General features: G+C 44.4%; 1 protein-coding gene across 2 annotated transcripts; it reads left to right on the forward strand.

Moving 5' to 3' along the window:
* Positions 1 to 2,591: 2,591 nt before the first annotated feature.
* Positions 2,592 to 15,458, forward strand: LOC306695600 (CSC1-like protein 2; the record flags this gene model as incomplete). 2 transcript variants are annotated; one of them, XM_079158887.1, is made up of 24 exons in its annotated part: positions 2,592 to 2,783; positions 3,096 to 3,175; positions 3,949 to 3,987; positions 6,727 to 6,765; positions 7,245 to 7,335; positions 7,438 to 7,475; positions 7,738 to 7,880; positions 9,879 to 9,930; positions 10,068 to 10,176; positions 10,345 to 10,415; positions 10,846 to 10,926; positions 11,019 to 11,142; positions 11,302 to 11,435; positions 11,571 to 11,708; positions 11,797 to 11,950; positions 12,040 to 12,146; positions 12,823 to 12,909; positions 12,981 to 13,046; positions 13,283 to 13,445; positions 13,649 to 13,754; positions 13,834 to 14,001; positions 14,248 to 14,363; positions 14,445 to 14,528; positions 15,279 to 15,458. In XM_079158887.1, the coding sequence occupies 24 exons, from the start codon at positions 2,592 to 2,594 to the stop codon at positions 15,456 to 15,458; spliced, it is 2,562 nt and encodes an 853-aa protein (XP_079015013.1). The 2 variants fall into 2 exon arrangements, with proteins under 2 accessions (XP_079015013.1, XP_079015014.1); XM_079158888.1 differs by lacking the exon at positions 6,727 to 6,765.
* Between the last annotated feature and the right edge of the window lie 1,384 nt (positions 15,459 to 16,842).

Consider the following 16,842-nt stretch of genomic DNA (forward strand, 5'->3'; position numbering starts at 1 on the left):
GAACCAGTCCTAACTATAAACCTGAACCAGTCCTAACTATAAACCTGAACCAGCCCTAACTATAAACCTGAACCAGCCCTAACTATAAACCTGAACCAGTCCTAACTATAAACCTGAACCAGTCCTAACTATAAACCTGAACCAGTCCTAACTATAAACCTGAACCAGCCCTAACTATAAACCTGAACCAGTCCTAACTATAAACCTGAACCAGTCCTAACTATAAACCTGAACCAGTCCTAACTATAAACCTGAACCAGTCCTAACTATAAACCTGAGCCAGCCCTAACTATAAACCTGAACCAGTCCTAACTATAAACCTGAACCAGTCCTAACTATAAACCTGAACCAGCCCTAACTATAAACCTGAACCAGCCCTAACTATAAACCTGAACCAGTCCTAACTATAAACCTGAACCAGTCCTAACTATAAACCTGAACCAGTCCTAACTATAAACCTGAACCAGCCCTAACTATAAACCTGAACCAGCCCTAACTATAAACCTGAACCAGTCCTAACTATAAACCTGAACCAGTCCTAACTATAAACCTGAGCCAGCCCTAACTATAAACCTGAACCAGCCCTAACTATAAACCTGAGCCAGTCCTAACTATAAACCTGAGCCAGTCCTAACTATAAACCTGAACCAGCCCTAACTATAAACCTGAACCAGCCCTAACTATAAACCTGAACCAGTCCTAACTATAAACCTGAACCAGTCCTAACTATAAACCTGAGCCAGCCCTAACTATAAACCTGAACCAGCCCTAACTATAAACCTGAGCCAGTCCTAACTATAAACCTGAGCCAGTCCTAACTATAAACCTGAACCAGTCCTAACTATAAACCTGAGCCAGCCCTAACTATAAACCTGAACCAGCCCTAACTATAAACCTGAACCAGTCCTAACTATAAACCTGAACCAGTCCTAACTATAAACCTGAACCAGTCCTAACTATAAACCTGAACCAGCCCTAACTATAAACCTGAACCAGCCCTAACTATAAACCTGAACCAGTCCTAACTATAAACCTGAACCAGTCCTAACTATAAACCTGAACCAGCCCTAACTATAAACCTGAACCAGTCCTAACTATAAACCTGAACCAGTCCTAACTATAAACCTGAACCAGTCCTAACTATAAACCTGAGCCAGCCCTAACTATAAACCTGAACCAGTCCTAACTATAAACCTGAACCAGCCCTAACTATAAGCTTTATCAAAGAGGAAGGTCTTAAGCCCACTCTGAAATGTGGTGAGGGTTTCTGCCTCCCAGACTGAAATAGGAAGCTGGTTCCATAGAAGAGGAGCTTGATACCTGAAGGCTCTGGTTCCTGTTCTAGTTTTTGAGATTCTAGAAACCACAAGTAACCTTAATTATGATAATTTCACACTACGGTCTAACACAGGGGTCGGCAACCTTTACTATCCAAAGAGCCATTTTCCCTATTTTCCACCAAATAAAATTTGTCTGGAGCCGCAAAAGCTATTTGATTTCACAGTTTATAAGGTTTTATATATAGTTAAATTATATGTACAAAAACTATAGTTTGTTGTATTTATGAAATTATAGAACAAGAGAAAAGACACTTGTTGACATTTTATTGCTATTTTACGTGTTCTAACAATATCAAACTCCATCCAGCGTGATACTTAACAGCAAATGTTGTGTGTTTGTTCTGGAAGCGTCTTTAAACATTACATTTGTTGTTATTTGTACATTTCTCGCCACATATCAAGCATACAGGTAAGCCAGCATCGTTCGCAGTGAAAGCAAATGAATACGTCCACGCAGAATTAAACCCTCTATTTTCCTCCGTGACTTTTCTGTTTTTGGATTTATCCATCGATAGTTTACTGAGGGCGGAGGTCTGCAGATCATGATCAGCCAGCTGAAGGGAAAGGCTCAAGGCAGCGATGTAAGAGGCGGATCGCGTAGCGCGGCCGTTTTTGAATATTTTACTATTTTGCTCGACAGAGTTCGAATCCAGGTTGATACGATCTTTCCGTAAATATATTTCCTTGAAAGTATTTCTGTATACGTGGCTGTGATTTAGTGCTACACTTATACAATCATAATCCCTGCAATATATATGAGATGTGGCTTTTAGATCTCCAGCAATATGTTTGTGAATGTGTGAATCTGGCAACAGAGGCAGAAAACAGCTGCTGCTGTTACGCAAACACAACACACGCACAGAAGAGAAACCAGTAGGTTTGAAAACCAGTAGGACCTGCACCCACTGCACGCCCAGTGTACATGAATAGTCACGTGATATTCGTTTTCAGGCGTTTAAGTCTGGATGGAGATCATCTCGAAAACAATGCTTAAACGCCGTGTGGATGGAGGACTCGGGGCCGTAACAGAGGGGCCGAAGAGCCGCATGCGGCTCCGGAGCCGGACCCCTGGTCTAACGGAATAAAGTGTGGATGTAAACTGACTGGTTGGAGGCGTTGACTCTGGTTCTAGTAAACAGGTCATTGATCAGCTGATTGATTTCTGTTTGCTGCGGAGTGAAAGGTTGAAGGTCACCTTTTCCAATGTGTCTATCCCCCCCAGGTTTCTCTGCGAGGATGCGACAGTGAGCGATGCTCACAGTGCTGATCGTTACCATGGCCATATTCGGCGGCGGCCAGGCGTGCGGCGGCCGAGACAACTGCTCCGCCCACAGCGAGTCCAAAGACTACTGCTACTCGGCTCGCATCCGCAGCACCGTGCTGCAGGGACTGCCTTTCGGAGGGGTGCCCACCGTGCTCGCCCTCGACTTCATGTGCTTCCTGGTGAGTTGCTGCACATGCTCAGGACAGGGGGGGGGGGGCGCGCTGACTCATCCATTCTGACACAGACAGAAATAAATAATGAAATTACAAAGAAATGATAAAGATAAGTCTTCGAAAGCTCTTTAAAAGGTGTCGTGTTGGATCCGGAGCAGCTCTGGTGTTGCATTGTGGGAGCTGCAGAGTGTGTGGACCGTTCACTGACTGTAGGAAAAATCGATACTGCAGCTTCATGGATCGACCCACATACGGATGTTCCATCCAGCAGCATCAGGTACTCTCTAACAGGAAGTCCTCCTCTCTCTTCTTCTGCAGGTGCTGCTCTTCGTCTTTTCCATTCTACGTAAGGTTGCGTGGGACTACGGCCGCCTGGCGCTGGTCACTGACGCCGACAGGTAAACTCACCTTTAGTAAACAATGATGTCATGCAGCTGGTGGTTCCCAACATGTGGGTCGGGACCCGTCTGAGGGTCACAGCATGTATAACTGGACACGTTCCTGTAAAATCCTCCAAAGATTCAGCTCTCAGCTGCACCGACAGTCGGTTAAAGGGCCGGTGTGTTCTGGAGACATCTAGTGGTGAAGTCACACATTACAACCAACTGAAACTTTCCTTGTGCAGAACCAAGATGGCCGACACAAAAATGTAAATGTTTCTCTCTAGATTCTGTGTTTGGTTTGTCCTTTCTGAGCTGCTGTAGAAAGATGGCGGCCGGCTTTAAATGAAACGATTCTTATCTTCAGGTGATAAACATAGTAAATAATATATAGAAACAATGCTCCTTTAAACTGTCGTCAATAACAAGAGACGACTTGTTTTAAAACAATTCAGGTGACCCTCAAACAGGTTTTCACTGTTTTCACTGACCCGCTTCTACGTAAAAAGTCAACCAAAAACCTCTCAGAGACGAAGCTTCCTGAGTAAAACATCCACCTGGTTGGTTCTATTTTCTTCGTTTGACAGATGTTTGTGAACAGATGTTTGTGAACAGATGTTTGTGAACAGATGTTTGGGGGGGCTGTGGCGTAAGGGGTAGAGAGGGTTGTCCAATAACCGCTCAACCGTTCAATCCTTGGCTACTGCGTGTCCTGTGTCCTCGAGCAAGACACTGAACTCGACGACGCTCTCCCAGCAGCTTGTGATTCTCTTTCTGTTTCCATCCTGAAGACTGAAGCAGCCTCTCAGCAGCCTGGAGGAGCGGGAATAGTATGTCCTCCTCTTCTTCCTCCTCCTCCTCCTCTGGTTTCATTAACAGGGTTCTGCTCTCTGATTGGTGCTCTAACACAACTTATTTTCCCTGTGTGTGTTTGTATGGAGGGTCATTGGTGACACATGTGTTACAGGGTACATCCCAAGTCTCTGAATTGTCATTTCCTCGCTCTTCGCGTGAACCGGAAGTTGTTCTACTCCTCCATATTGACGGCCGTCCCAAAGCTCATATTTCCGCTCTGAGGATAGAGGAGCGAGGAGAGAGGAGGGAGGAGGGAGGAGAGAGGAGCGAGGAGAGAGGAGGGAGGAGGGAGGAGAGAGGAGGGAGGAGGGAGGAGAGAGGAGGGAGGAGGGAGGAGGGAGGAGAGAGGAGAGAGGAGAGAGGAGAGAGGAGAGAGGAGGGATCTCTGAGGCACGAGAACAGCCTTCCAGGAAGTGTTTTATTGGGCATCACGCCCCCTCAGTGTTCATCATGTGATTGGACGCTGCAGCCGATCGGACTGATGACTGGAATTTAATACCAGAGTGAAGACGGATCAGATTAAACTCTAGTTTATATTTGATCTGTTTTCTGATTCACCGTCTGGTTTAAAAAAATGTTAATTGTAGACTGAACAACAAAAAGACCACAACCAACTTTCTTCATTTGTTAGAAAGATTTGTCTTTCCCTCAATAACTTGTTATGGATACAATTAAAGTCGGAGAGCTTTTTATATCATTCAGTCACGTGATGCGTATCATTCCTGTGTTTGATGAGTTTTATCATTTAAGTTTAACCTGAAACATGGAGCCTAATACATTAACTCCGGTGTTCAAGAGAAACAATAATCATATTCTGGGTTATTTAATAATGACGTCACAATCTGAATTTCAAAACGTACAGACGCAAATAATTCATAAATAAGACAAACGCATTCCATCGGTAGAACTCGATCCTGTGCTGAAAAGAACACAGTATAAAAACCACAGACTGGCTCTAAATACTCAATGCAGTTTGTTAAACAGGTAACAGAGAGAAAACACCTCTACTCTGGCAGTGTCTTTATGAGTTATTAGTATTATTAGTGACTATCATTAAGTACAGTGATCATGTAAACAGACACAAACGTATCAAAAGTCTCTCCAGCTGTTAAAGCCGACTGACAGCTGACTTTAAATAAATAAAAGATAAAAAAATAAAAAAATCCAGCCGTCATCAGAAACAGACGTCGCTTCACTTGACGATACAAAGGAAAGGACATCTAATTTCTCTCAAAACATATTTCCTCATTTCCTCTGTCCTCACATGGTTTCCTTGCGTCTCTCCATGCATCCTTGGTGGGAGGGACTAAGACACAAGGAAAGGACTCAAGTGAGGGTAACGAGGATGTAATTAGGAGACTTGGGATGAACCCTCTGTCTGTAGAGGTGAAATGTACGGAGGAGCTCTGGTGCCCCTACAGCAGGGGTGGCCAACCAGTCAGAGACCAAGAGCCACATTTTTTACTGTGTTACCGCAAAGAGCCACATCATACACATGGGCACACATGAACATCACCCTATCCCTTCCTCACACACACACATACCTTTGCTCAGCCAGATTTATTGTAAATGTCACACACCAACATGATAATGACAGAAATTGACTCCTAAGACCACAGGCCAGTCATTTTCAACAATGAACATTGTGTGCACTGTGTCACACAGACAAACTCTCAGTTCAACCAAGTCCACAAACAAAAATATATTAATTTACAATAGTGTTTTTCTTTTACTATGCATGTTACTTAGTGGGACTTCTGGCATTCCTTGCCTTGAACAATCCTCTTCAAATCTGGCTTGTATTCCGTTGTTGCCACTCGAAGCGATTCTTTCACATGGGTGTCAGTCAGAACAGATCGATGCTTTGATTTCACGTGTTTCAGGGTAGAAAACACAGACTCGCAGACGTATGTTGACCCAAACATTGACAGTATCTTAAGCGCAGCCCGTTTGACATTGGGGTATTTTTTCATTGGCACACTTTTCCAGAACTCAATGGTCCCGTCCCTTAAAGCAGGTTTGAGTTGGTCCTCCTCACAAAGATCGATCATCTCCAACTCAGCCGCATCCTCATCTGTGACTAGCGGGGCTTTCAAACAGTCCGTCTCGGCGTTAAATGGGTCGACGAGGAACGTAATCTGTGGCCGCACATGCGCGTTTGACGAAAATACCGTATTTAACTCAAGCGAAGCGAACACGAACATTAAAAAAACACAAATACAAACTTCGATATGAACGTAAGAGCCGCATGAAACCGGGCAAAGAGCCGCATGCGGCTCGCGAGCCGCGGGTTGGCCACCCCTGCCCTACAGGACAACAGGTGCTATTACCTGTCTCCCAGCTCATCACAAGCGCGCAGTTATTACATTAAAGTGTTTGACGTGTCGATGACATCACTGTGACATCATTGTAGCGAAGAGAAAGTCCTCAGGTTCACAGATAAACTTTCATATTACTGTTGCAAATTCTAGCAGACTGTTGACCCTAATCCCAGACCACCAGGGGCCGCAGAGCCTCACTCTCTGTTGGCTAATGTGATGCTAGTACATGTGATGCTAACAGATATCATGCTAACAGATGTGATGCTAACAGAAGTGATGCTAACAGATGTGATGTGAACAGATGTGATGCTAACAGATATGCTAACAGAAGTGATGCTCACAGATGTGATGCTAACACTGCTCCAAACTTCTCATGTTTTAACATTAATTCAGCTGGAGACGAGACAGAGATAACTATGAACCGGTCCAAAGGTAACAGGCTGTGTGTTTGTAGTGTGTCGTCAACCCTGTGACCTGTTAGCTAGCTAGCTAGTTAGCTTACCCGACACAAACAGGTGGAAGAAGTAGGTCCCTTACATAAGTAACAGTTAGTCAGCATTAGCTGTGCTAAGTTTGGGACTTTTTGAAGTGTGGTTGTATGTAAACTCCTGTGTTCTGCAAGCTTAAATGACTGATTTTATGAATGGAGTCTTGTGGCTTTGAAGAGAGCGTCTGTATAAATAACTTTTTAATTCAACACACCTGGAAACACCTTCACAGAAGCAGGTTGATGTTTGTGTTTCCACTTCCTGTTAGCTCCCTCTGTCTTCAGTGTCTCAACTCAGGGGTCCAATCAGCTTTCAGACACAGAGGTCAGAGTGGCTACATGCTTACGGCTAACAGGTCAGCTGTTAGCTGTTAGTATGTAGCCGCTAACAGGTTAGCTGACTACTTCCTGTTTGTGTCCACAGTGTTGCCTCGGCGATGCACTCGGAGACACCCGACCGCTACGAACGCCTCACCTCCGTGTCCTCCTCTGTCGACTTCGACCAGAGAGATAACGTAAGGACTCCTCCATCACTCCTCTTCACTGTCTCCTCCATCACTCCTCCTCCTCCTCCTCCTCACCGTCTCCTCCTCCTGATTTTCTGTGTTCTCCTGCAGGGTTTCTGCTCGTGGCTGACTGCCATCTTCAGAATAAAGTGAGTACCATTTAATGTAGTAATAATTATAATAAAGATTATATTTATATTGAGAATAATGATAATATTAATAGTAATATAATTATAATAATATTATTATTATAATTATTATTATTAATAATAATAATAATAATAATAATAATAATAATAATAATAATGATGATATGTGCAGAACTCTGGTTTGTGTTGACCCGTCTTCCTCCTCCTCTTCTTCCCCTTCCTCCTCTTCCTCTTCTTTCTTCTCCTCCTCTTCCTCCTACAGAGATGAGGAGATCCGTGAGAAGTGTGGTGAGGATGCGGTCCACTACTTGTCGTTCCAGCGTCACATCATCGGTCTGCTGGTCGTAGTCGGCGTTCTTTCTGTCGGCATCGTTCTTCCCGTCAACTTCTCCGGAGACCTTCTAGGTGAGAACGAGGCCGCCGACCAATCAGGAGAGAGCAGAGGACTTTACTCTGTGACCCTCTGTCTTTCTGAAAACATCAGAAAACGTTTGTCAATGTCTGAAATGTGAGTTTTAAAGGAACAGTGTGTACAATTTAGTGACAGCTGGTATCCTCCCAGTGTCTCTGGGCTGCTGTAGAAACATGGCGGTACAAGATGGCGGACTCACTAAATGTATTTTTCTAATGAAAACACTGCAATTCTTAGTTTCACGTGATTATACACTAATTAAAACATAGTTATGAATATTAAATTCGATTCTAAATGTTTCACACTGTTCCTTTAAACAGTTTGGAGGCTGAACTCTTCACACAGTGTTCTCTCCTTATGTCTGATTGGTTTTAGTCAGAATTATCAGTAAAGATGCTTTCCTAAGCCAAGGAGTCCCCGGACCCCCTTCTAAAGAAGGTAACAGCAGTCAGATCAGAACTGTAGGTCTGTGGATCTGTAGGTCTGTGGGATTGTGGATCTGTGGGTTTGTAGGTTTGTAGGTCTGTGGGATTGTAAGTATGTGAGATTGTGGGTCTGTGGATCTGAGGATCTGTAGGTCTGTGGGTCCTTGGATCTGTAGATCTGTAAGCCTGTGTATTTGTGGGTCTGTAGGTGTGTGGATCTGTGGGTCTGTAGGTTTGTAAGTCCGAGGATTTGTAGGTATATGGGTAAGTAGGTCTGTAGGTTGTTAAGTCTGTAGGTCGTTAGGTCTGAAGGTCTCTGGGTCTGTAAGTCTGTAGGTCTGTAAGTTTGTGGGTCTGTAAGTCTGAGTCTGTGGATCTGTAGGTCGTTAAGTATGTAGGTTGTTAGGTCTGTAGTTCGGCATGTCTGTAGTTTATTAGGTCTGTAGTTTGTTAGGTCTGTAGTTTATTAGGCCTGTAGTTTATTAGGTCTGTAGTTTATTAGGTATGTAGTTTGTTAGGTCTATAGTTTGTTAGGTCTATAGTTTGTTAGGTCTATAGTTTGTTAGGTCTGTAGTTTGTTAGGTCTGTAGTTTATTAGGCCTGTAGTTTATTAGGTCTGTAGTTTATTAGGTATGTAGTTTGTTAGGTCTATAGTTTGTTAGGTATGTAGTTTGTTAGGTCTGTAGTTTGTTAGGTATGTAGTTTGTTGGGTCTGTAGTTCGTCAGGTCTGTAGTTTGTTAGGTCTGTAGTTTGTTAGGTCTGTAGTTTGTTAGGTCTGTAGTTTGTTAGGTCTATAGTTTGTTAGGTCTATAGTTTATTAGGTCTGTAGTTTGTCAGGTCTATAGTTTGTCAGGTATGTAGTTTGTTAGGTCTGTAGTTTGTTAGGTCTGTAGTTTGTTAGGTCTGTAGTTTGTTAGGTCTGTAGTTTATTAGGTCTGTAGTTTGTTAGGTATGTAGTTTATTAGCTCTGTAGTTTGTTAGGTCTGTAGTTTGTTAGGTCTGTAGTTTGTTAGGTATGTAGTTTGTTAGGTCTGTAGTTTGTTAGGTCTGTAGTTCGTCAGGTCTGTAGTTTGTTAGGTCTGTAGTTTGTTAGGTCTATAGTTTATTAGGTCTGTAGTTTGTTAGGTCTGTAGTTTGTTAGGTCTGTAGTTTGTTAGGTCTGTAGTTTGTTAGGTCTATAGTTTGTTAGGTCTGTAGTTTGTTAGGTCTGTAGTTTGTTAGGTATGTAGTTTGTTAGGTCTGTAGTTTGTTAGGTCTGTAGTTCGTTAGGTCTGTAGTTTGTTAGGTCTGTAGTTTGTTAGGTCTATAGTTTATTAGGTCTGTAGTTTGTTAGGTCTGTAGTTCGTTAGGTCTGTGGTTTGTAGGTCTGTAAGTCTGTAGTTTATTAGGTCTGTAGTTTGTTAGGTCTGTAGTTTGTTAGGTCTGTAGTTTATTAGGTCTGTAGTTCGTTAGGTCTGTGGTTTGTAGGTCTGTAGGTCTGTATTTGTTGGATTAGTTGATTATATTTAGTGTAAATAAAGTAAAGATCTTGGGGTTAGGGTGACTTCTGTTTGTTTTTGTTCCAGAAAACAACGCTTACAGCTTCGGACGCACCACGATAGCCAACCTGAAGTCTGGGTGAGTACATGATGAGTTCCACTGGAGTAATCAGAGATCAATAATAGAGATCACAGATCAGAGATCAATAGAGATCAATACATGTCAGAGATCAATAGATATCAGAGATGAATACATATTGATATTGTGTGTTTCAGGACCAACCTGCTGTGGCTCCACACCTCCTTTGCCTTCATGTATCTGCTGCTGACGGTCTACAGCATGAGGAGACACACGTCCAAGATGCACTACAAGGAGGACGACCTGGTATGTGGTCAACAACCTTTATCCACTTCCTGTGGTTGTGCCACACATTTCACAATAAGACACATTTATTAGTTTGAAATGTTAATAATTCTTCAAGTGACATGAAAACAGGAAGTAAACAAACATGTGTACTGTGTGGTGTTTTAATCCCTGTCCCTTGACTTGCAGGTGAAGCGCACTTTATTCATTAACGGCATCTCCAAATACGCTGAGGAGAGTCAGATCAAACAGCACTTTGAGTAAGTTCACTGGTCTTCTTCTCCTTCTTCTGGTTCTTCTTCTCCTTCTTCTTTTTCTTCATTTTGCTCCTTTAAATGTTTTCAAGAGCCCTAAAACCTCTTAAATTTAGTTTTTACATTTATTGACATGATTTATTTTGAAACTATATATACAAATATATACATACATGTATATCATTTAATGTAGTTTTGAGTATTCCGTTCAGTAAATTAAGATGTATGTGTAAGTTTTGTGTTTATATTTAGTTTTTAATTTAATTTTTTATAACCAGAGTCATTTTATTAATACTTTTGTAGTAACATGAAGTTAAAATGGTTTCATTGTTCTTAGGGTTAGGGTTAGACATTAATACAGATTCTTATCCTGATTCAAGAACCCACTTAATAATAATGTTCTAATGATATTAAATTATTGATCATTGTTCTTCAGACAGGCATATGAGAACTGCACCGTTCTGGAGGCTCGGATCTGCTACAACGTGGCCAAACTGATGTCTCTGAATGCAGAGAGGTGAGACACAGAGGTGCATGCTGGGATATGATCATTTAAAGGAACATGTGTTTGTTTCATCCACACGTGTTCTGTGTGTTTGTGTTCGTCAGGAAGAAGACGGAGCGCAGTAAGAAGTTCTTCACTGACCTGATGGCAAAGGAACACGTTCCCACGATGATCAACCCGAAACCCTGTGGACACCTCTGCTGCTGCGCCATCACCGGCTGTGAGGAGGTAACGTTAATGTTAACGCTAATGCTAATGCTAACACGAACACTTTTTATGTTTTATCGTAGCCGGTTAAAGTTGTGTAAACCTGGTCTGATTGGATGTGTTGGTCCGGGTTAAGAGGTGTGCTGTTTGCCTGTTACCATGTTAGCATTTGTCCTGCAGGAAGAGGCGGTCAGCTACTACACCAAGACGGAGGCCAAGCTGAAGGAGGAGTACAGGAAGGAGAAGGAGAAGGTCCACACCAAACCTCTGGGCATGGCCTTCGTCACCTTCCAGAACGAGTCCATGACCGCCATGTGAGCCTCAACTGCTTTAACAATAATAACATGTTTTGTTTTTGTTCACAAAGTTTACTTTAGTTTTTGTAGAATAATTTACACAGCTCCGACCCCGCCTCCTCTCGCTGACTCCGCCCCCTTCTGTTTTCACAGTATTCTGAAGGACTTCAACGCCTGTCAGGTTCAGGGTTGTCGGTGTCGTCAGGAGCCACGATCCTCTCAGTTCAGCGATGCTCTTCACATTTACAACTGGAGCGTTTCGTATGCGCCCGACCCGCAGAACGTCCGCTGGTAAGTCCACAAGCTCCACTGCCTGAAACACCAGCAAATACTAAAACCAACGCACCCTCACCTGACGTGTCCGGGTTTGTTTCTGCAGGGAGCACCTGTCGCTCGGTGGGATCTCCTGGTGGATCCGCTGCTTCATCATCAACTGCATCCTCTTCCTCCTGCTCTTCTTCCTCACCACACCCGCCATCATCATCTCCACCATGGACAAGTTCAACGTCACCAAGCCGGTGGAGTACCTCAACGTGAGGAACCACAAGCAGCCTTTAGGTTTGAGCGGATCGTTTGTGGTGGCTCTTCTTCTCTGACTCTCTGCTGTGTTTGTTTTGGACAGAATCCCATCGTCACTCAGTTCTTCCCCACTCTGCTGCTCTGGGCTTTCTCTGCTCTGCTGCCCACCATCGTCTACTACTCTGCCTTCTTCGAGGCTCACTGGACCAGGTAACCAGCTCCTCTTCAAGTACTACGATACAGTATTAGTACTACAATTCATACTACAGTTGTTCAGACTTTTGTGGCAAGTCCAACTTTAAGTCTTAAATTAGTCAAGACAAGTCTGAATGTTCATGAATGTCTCAGGTCAATGAAGACACGTCCAAACAAGTCTCATGAAAACCTTTAAGACATTTTAGAGCCAGTTGAGACATTTCAAACAGTTTCAAATCTTCATCTCAAATCGAATGACCAAAAACCAAAGTCAAGCGTCGTAAACTTGAAATGAGTCCAGGTCAGATCTCAAATTCGTCGAGTCTTATTAGACTCCAGACGGAGGTTTGGTCCAGTAAGTCGAGTCCAAGTCGAGTGTCAACAATGGTGAAACAAGTCCAAATAACAATCATTGTTAAAACACAACCATCATTATGTGACCATTGACCATAAAACACTAAACACAGTATTTTATTTCATCTTTCGTATGATGTAATGTTTATGTACCCGTCGTAATTACAACATTTGATGACACCACCCAAGAACTGTTGACCCTGATTTGATGTTTACTTGACCCTGAGTTGACCCTGATCTGACCCTGAGTTGACCCTGATCTGACCCTGAGTTGACCCTGATCTGACCCTGAGTTAACCCAAATGACACCGATCTGACCTCCTCTGTGTGTCTCCAGGTCTGGAGAAAACAGGACGACGATGCATAAATGTTACACGTTCCTGATCTTCATGGTTCTGCTGCTGCCGTCTCTCGGACTCAGCAGGTAATAGAAACACTTTGCTGTAATGACTCTGAGTGACGACCGTGACTCACTGAATCCTCTCTGTTCTACAGTCTGGATGTTTTCTTCCGTTGGCTCTTTGATAAGAAGTTCTTGGCTGATGCCACAGTCAGATTTGAGTGAGTCGCTTTTATTTCCCAGCATACAACATGTTTCTCCTCATTGACACTTTTTAAATTTTAAGTCCAGATTTTTTTTAATCAAATAAGAATTTCATTTTTGTACAATACATTTTAGAATGTAGAACAGGACTTAAACATTGTAAAGCCTGGACTTCCTGTTCTTTATGTAGTTTTATTTTGAAAGGTCAGTAGAAGGACATTCTGCTCTAACGGAGCCTCCGCGTCTCCTTCAGGTGCGTCTTCCTGCCGGATAACGGAGCTTTCTTCGTCAACTACGTCATCGCCTCTGCGTTCATCGGGAACGCCATGGACCTGCTGAGGATCCCGGGTCTGCTCATGTACATGATCAGACTCTGTCTGGCTCGGTCCGCCGCAGACCGCCGCAATGTCAAGAGGGTGAGGACGGAGTCCTCTCAGTCAGACAGTCTGACAGTTTGTGAATAGACCACTGAGTCTATTATTGTCTCCATGTGGACATAACCCTAACCCTGGATCAGTTGTCTGTCCCCCCCACAGTTTAGTCTGATGGACATTGCTGCCTTATGGTGGCGCTGCTGTGGTTCTGTCCTGTTTGAGACGTTTGTCTTTGGTCCCTGCAGCATCAGGCCTACGAGTTCCAGTTTGGAGCAGCGTACGCCTGGATGATGAACGTGTTCACGGTGGTGATGGCCTACAGCATCACCTGTCCAATCATCGTGCCCTTTGGTCAGTCTCTTTTATATTTATATATTATATATATGTATAATGTATATCACCTGTGTGACTCTCACCTGTCCTCCTGCAGGTCTCATGTACATGCTGCTGAAGCACCTGGTGGACAGGTACAACATGTACTACGCCTACCTGCCGTCCAAACTGGACAAGAAGATCCACTCAGGAGCCGTCACCCAGGTGGTGGCCGCTCCCATCCTCTGCCTCTTCTGGCTCCTCTTCTTCTCCACTGTACGCACAGGTAAGCCCCGCCCCCTTATCCACTGTACGCACAGGTAAGCCCCGCCCCCTTATCCACTGTATGCACAGGTAAGCCCCGCCCCCAAGTCCAAATCAAGTCTCTCAGGACAAGTCCAAATCAAGTCTGTTAAAAAAAATTCAAACAAAACAAATATTTTAAATGACAAACACAATACTTGGTTTAAAAATCAACAAACATGTACATTAGCTGAATGCTAACTAATGCTAACTGCTAATATGCCGTCAGGTTTCGAGACGCCGACCTCCATGTTCACTCTGGTTGTCCTGATCGTCACCATCGTGGTCTGTCTGTCTCACGTCTGCTTCGGACACTTCAAGTACCTTAGTGCTCACAACTACAAGGTACTAGAGCGTTCTTTATTTACGCTGCTACAGAAACGTTAGCATCAAAGCGCTCAGTCTCACTCTGTGCTCTTGTCTCAGATCGACACCAAGGATACCGTCGTGGACGCTGTCGAGAACGGACGTCCAGCTCGTCCGTCGTCCTCCCCCATCACCAAGTCTCAGGTGGGTGGATCCAACTAACCAGAAGCTAGTTAACAAATTAGCTCGAGCTGTTGAGTTTGTTAGCTCACAAATGACATGTAGTTCCTAGTATTTATTTTCCTTGGATGGCGAGGTCATGACCTGCCCTACTCTGCATCTGATTGGCTTACCCAGACATTCTTACCCTAACCAACCAACAGCCAGAGGCAGAGTAGGGCGGGTCATGACCTCGCCATCCAGAAAAAACTAATTTCCTGGGATTGTTAGCAGGCGGCAGGTGAAGTCGAGCTGCATTCTCTCTAGTGTCCATCAGGGGGCGACTCCTCTGGTTGTATAGAAGTCTATGAGAAAATGACTCTACTTCTCTCTTGATTTATTACCTCAGTAAACATGAATTCATGGTCTCAATCTCTAGTTTCAAGTCTTTTTCAATACAACATGATGTTCATTAGTGAAACAGACCATAAAGCAGGGGATGCTTTAGGGCGGGGCTACACTGTGATTGACAGGTCTCTACCAGAGACGTACACGGTTTCTCTACGTCACTCCTCCATGTCCAGATATGGTAATTTCCTGTTCTGTGGTGGTTAGCTCGCCAACAAGCTAGCTGGAGCTTTTGGGTTAGTTCCTATATTACATGTGAACCTGATGAGAACGATGAAGGGAACTCGTTGACTTGTTGTAGACTCTGCCGTCTGTCAAGATCGGGTCTCTCCTGCTGGTTGACCCGTTCGTTGTGATCTTTTGTTTTTCCAGCAGCAGCAGCAGCAGCAGATGTACATCGCTCAGGTGCTCCAGGACCCAAACTCAGACGAGCCGGGCGGTGGCAGTGGCGAGGAGGACCGAGGGTCGTCCCAGGACGAGGAGTTGCTCAATGGAGGGAACAGCATCAACGAGGCGGATTTTCAGTCAGGGGAGGACAGTCTGATCGCCAACGAGGTCCACCACTAGCTGGGGGTGGAGCTAGAGGGAGGGGGCGGAGCTAGTTGAGGGTCCATACACAACAGTTAGAGAATAAAGCTGACTGGAGAATCACTAGACACACAGATACACACAGACTGACACGGTTAGCTCCTCCCACTCCCAGCTCGAAGACTTGACCCTGACCTTTGATGCCGGCGCCGGGTCGCCAACATCCAGTCCTGCACGTCTGTGGAAACTTGATGGACACCAAACTGTCTCCACTGGAAGTCACTGTACATAACCACAAAGCCAAACGTTTTTATTTTCTATTTCTTTGTTTTTTCTCGGGGTTAGAAGGGCAGGGTTTTAAAAATTCGTGCCTCGGCTGGTTTTCGTTTCGTTCGCACTCGTGTCTTGATTCCTGACCTGTCGAGGGGGTCAAAAGCTGATGCTGACGTCGCTGTCTCTTTCCTCGGCCTATTGGACGTCTCCAAACAAACTCTCACCATCTTCATCGTGACCAACTTCATCACCATCATCACCGCTGACATCGGAGTGCTCAACAAGTTGCCAACCGCCAGCTCTCGTAGTGGTAGAAGCTTTGCAGACTTATCGCAGTCTCCCGTCCTGTTCTGTCCTCGTTTGTGGGTTTAACACCTTCATCACCTGGACGTTTGTCTTTTACCTGCCACGGTTTCGTTAAAAGTGCTGTCTGGACCAGGACCCATCGAGGGACTGTGGAGACCACGAAGTCCTCTCTGATCAGTGTCGACCCATCGAGGGACTGTGGAGACCATGAAGTCCTCTCTGGTCTCAGCAGCACGTCCTTGGTTTTCTGTTTCACCCGAACTACCTTAAATCATGAATACCTGACGACGGGACCGGGGTGTTTGTGTCTGTGTAGGTTTAGCAACAAAAACTCTTTTCATTCATGCGGAGAACTTTGTGAAGAACTTTGTGAGGAACATTGTGAGGAACTTTGTGAAGAACTTTGTGAGGAACATTGTGAGGAACTTTGTGAAGAACTTTGTGAAGAACTTTGTGAGGAACATTGTGAGGAACTTTGTGAAGATGCTCCGACAGCAGCAGAAGTCCAGATGTTTGAGCTCAGGTAGACGCAGAAGAGCAGCGCTCTTCTTCCAAACCGTCTGAAGCCTGAAGCTGTCGGGACCCTCAAAGGAAGTGTGTGTGTGTGTGTGTGTGTGTGTGTGTGTGTGTGTGTGTGTGTGTGTGTGTGTGTGTGTGTGTGTGTGTGTGTGTGTGTGTGTGTGTGTGTGTGTGTGTGCATGTGCATGCGTGTGTCATGCTTCTGTCTTCTGTAAGATCAGTTTCACTAAAAATACGAACTTTTCCTCCTGAGAGTCTAAGATGTTTCACTTGATCCATCTCTGCGAGTCCAGTACATAGTGACTGGTGTTTAGCCTAGCTTAGC

The sequence above is a fragment of the Pholis gunnellus genome (assembly GCF_910591455.1).
Source record: "Pholis gunnellus genome assembly, chromosome: 5".
NCBI classification, from domain to species: Eukaryota; Metazoa; Chordata; class Actinopteri; order Perciformes; family Pholidae; genus Pholis; species Pholis gunnellus.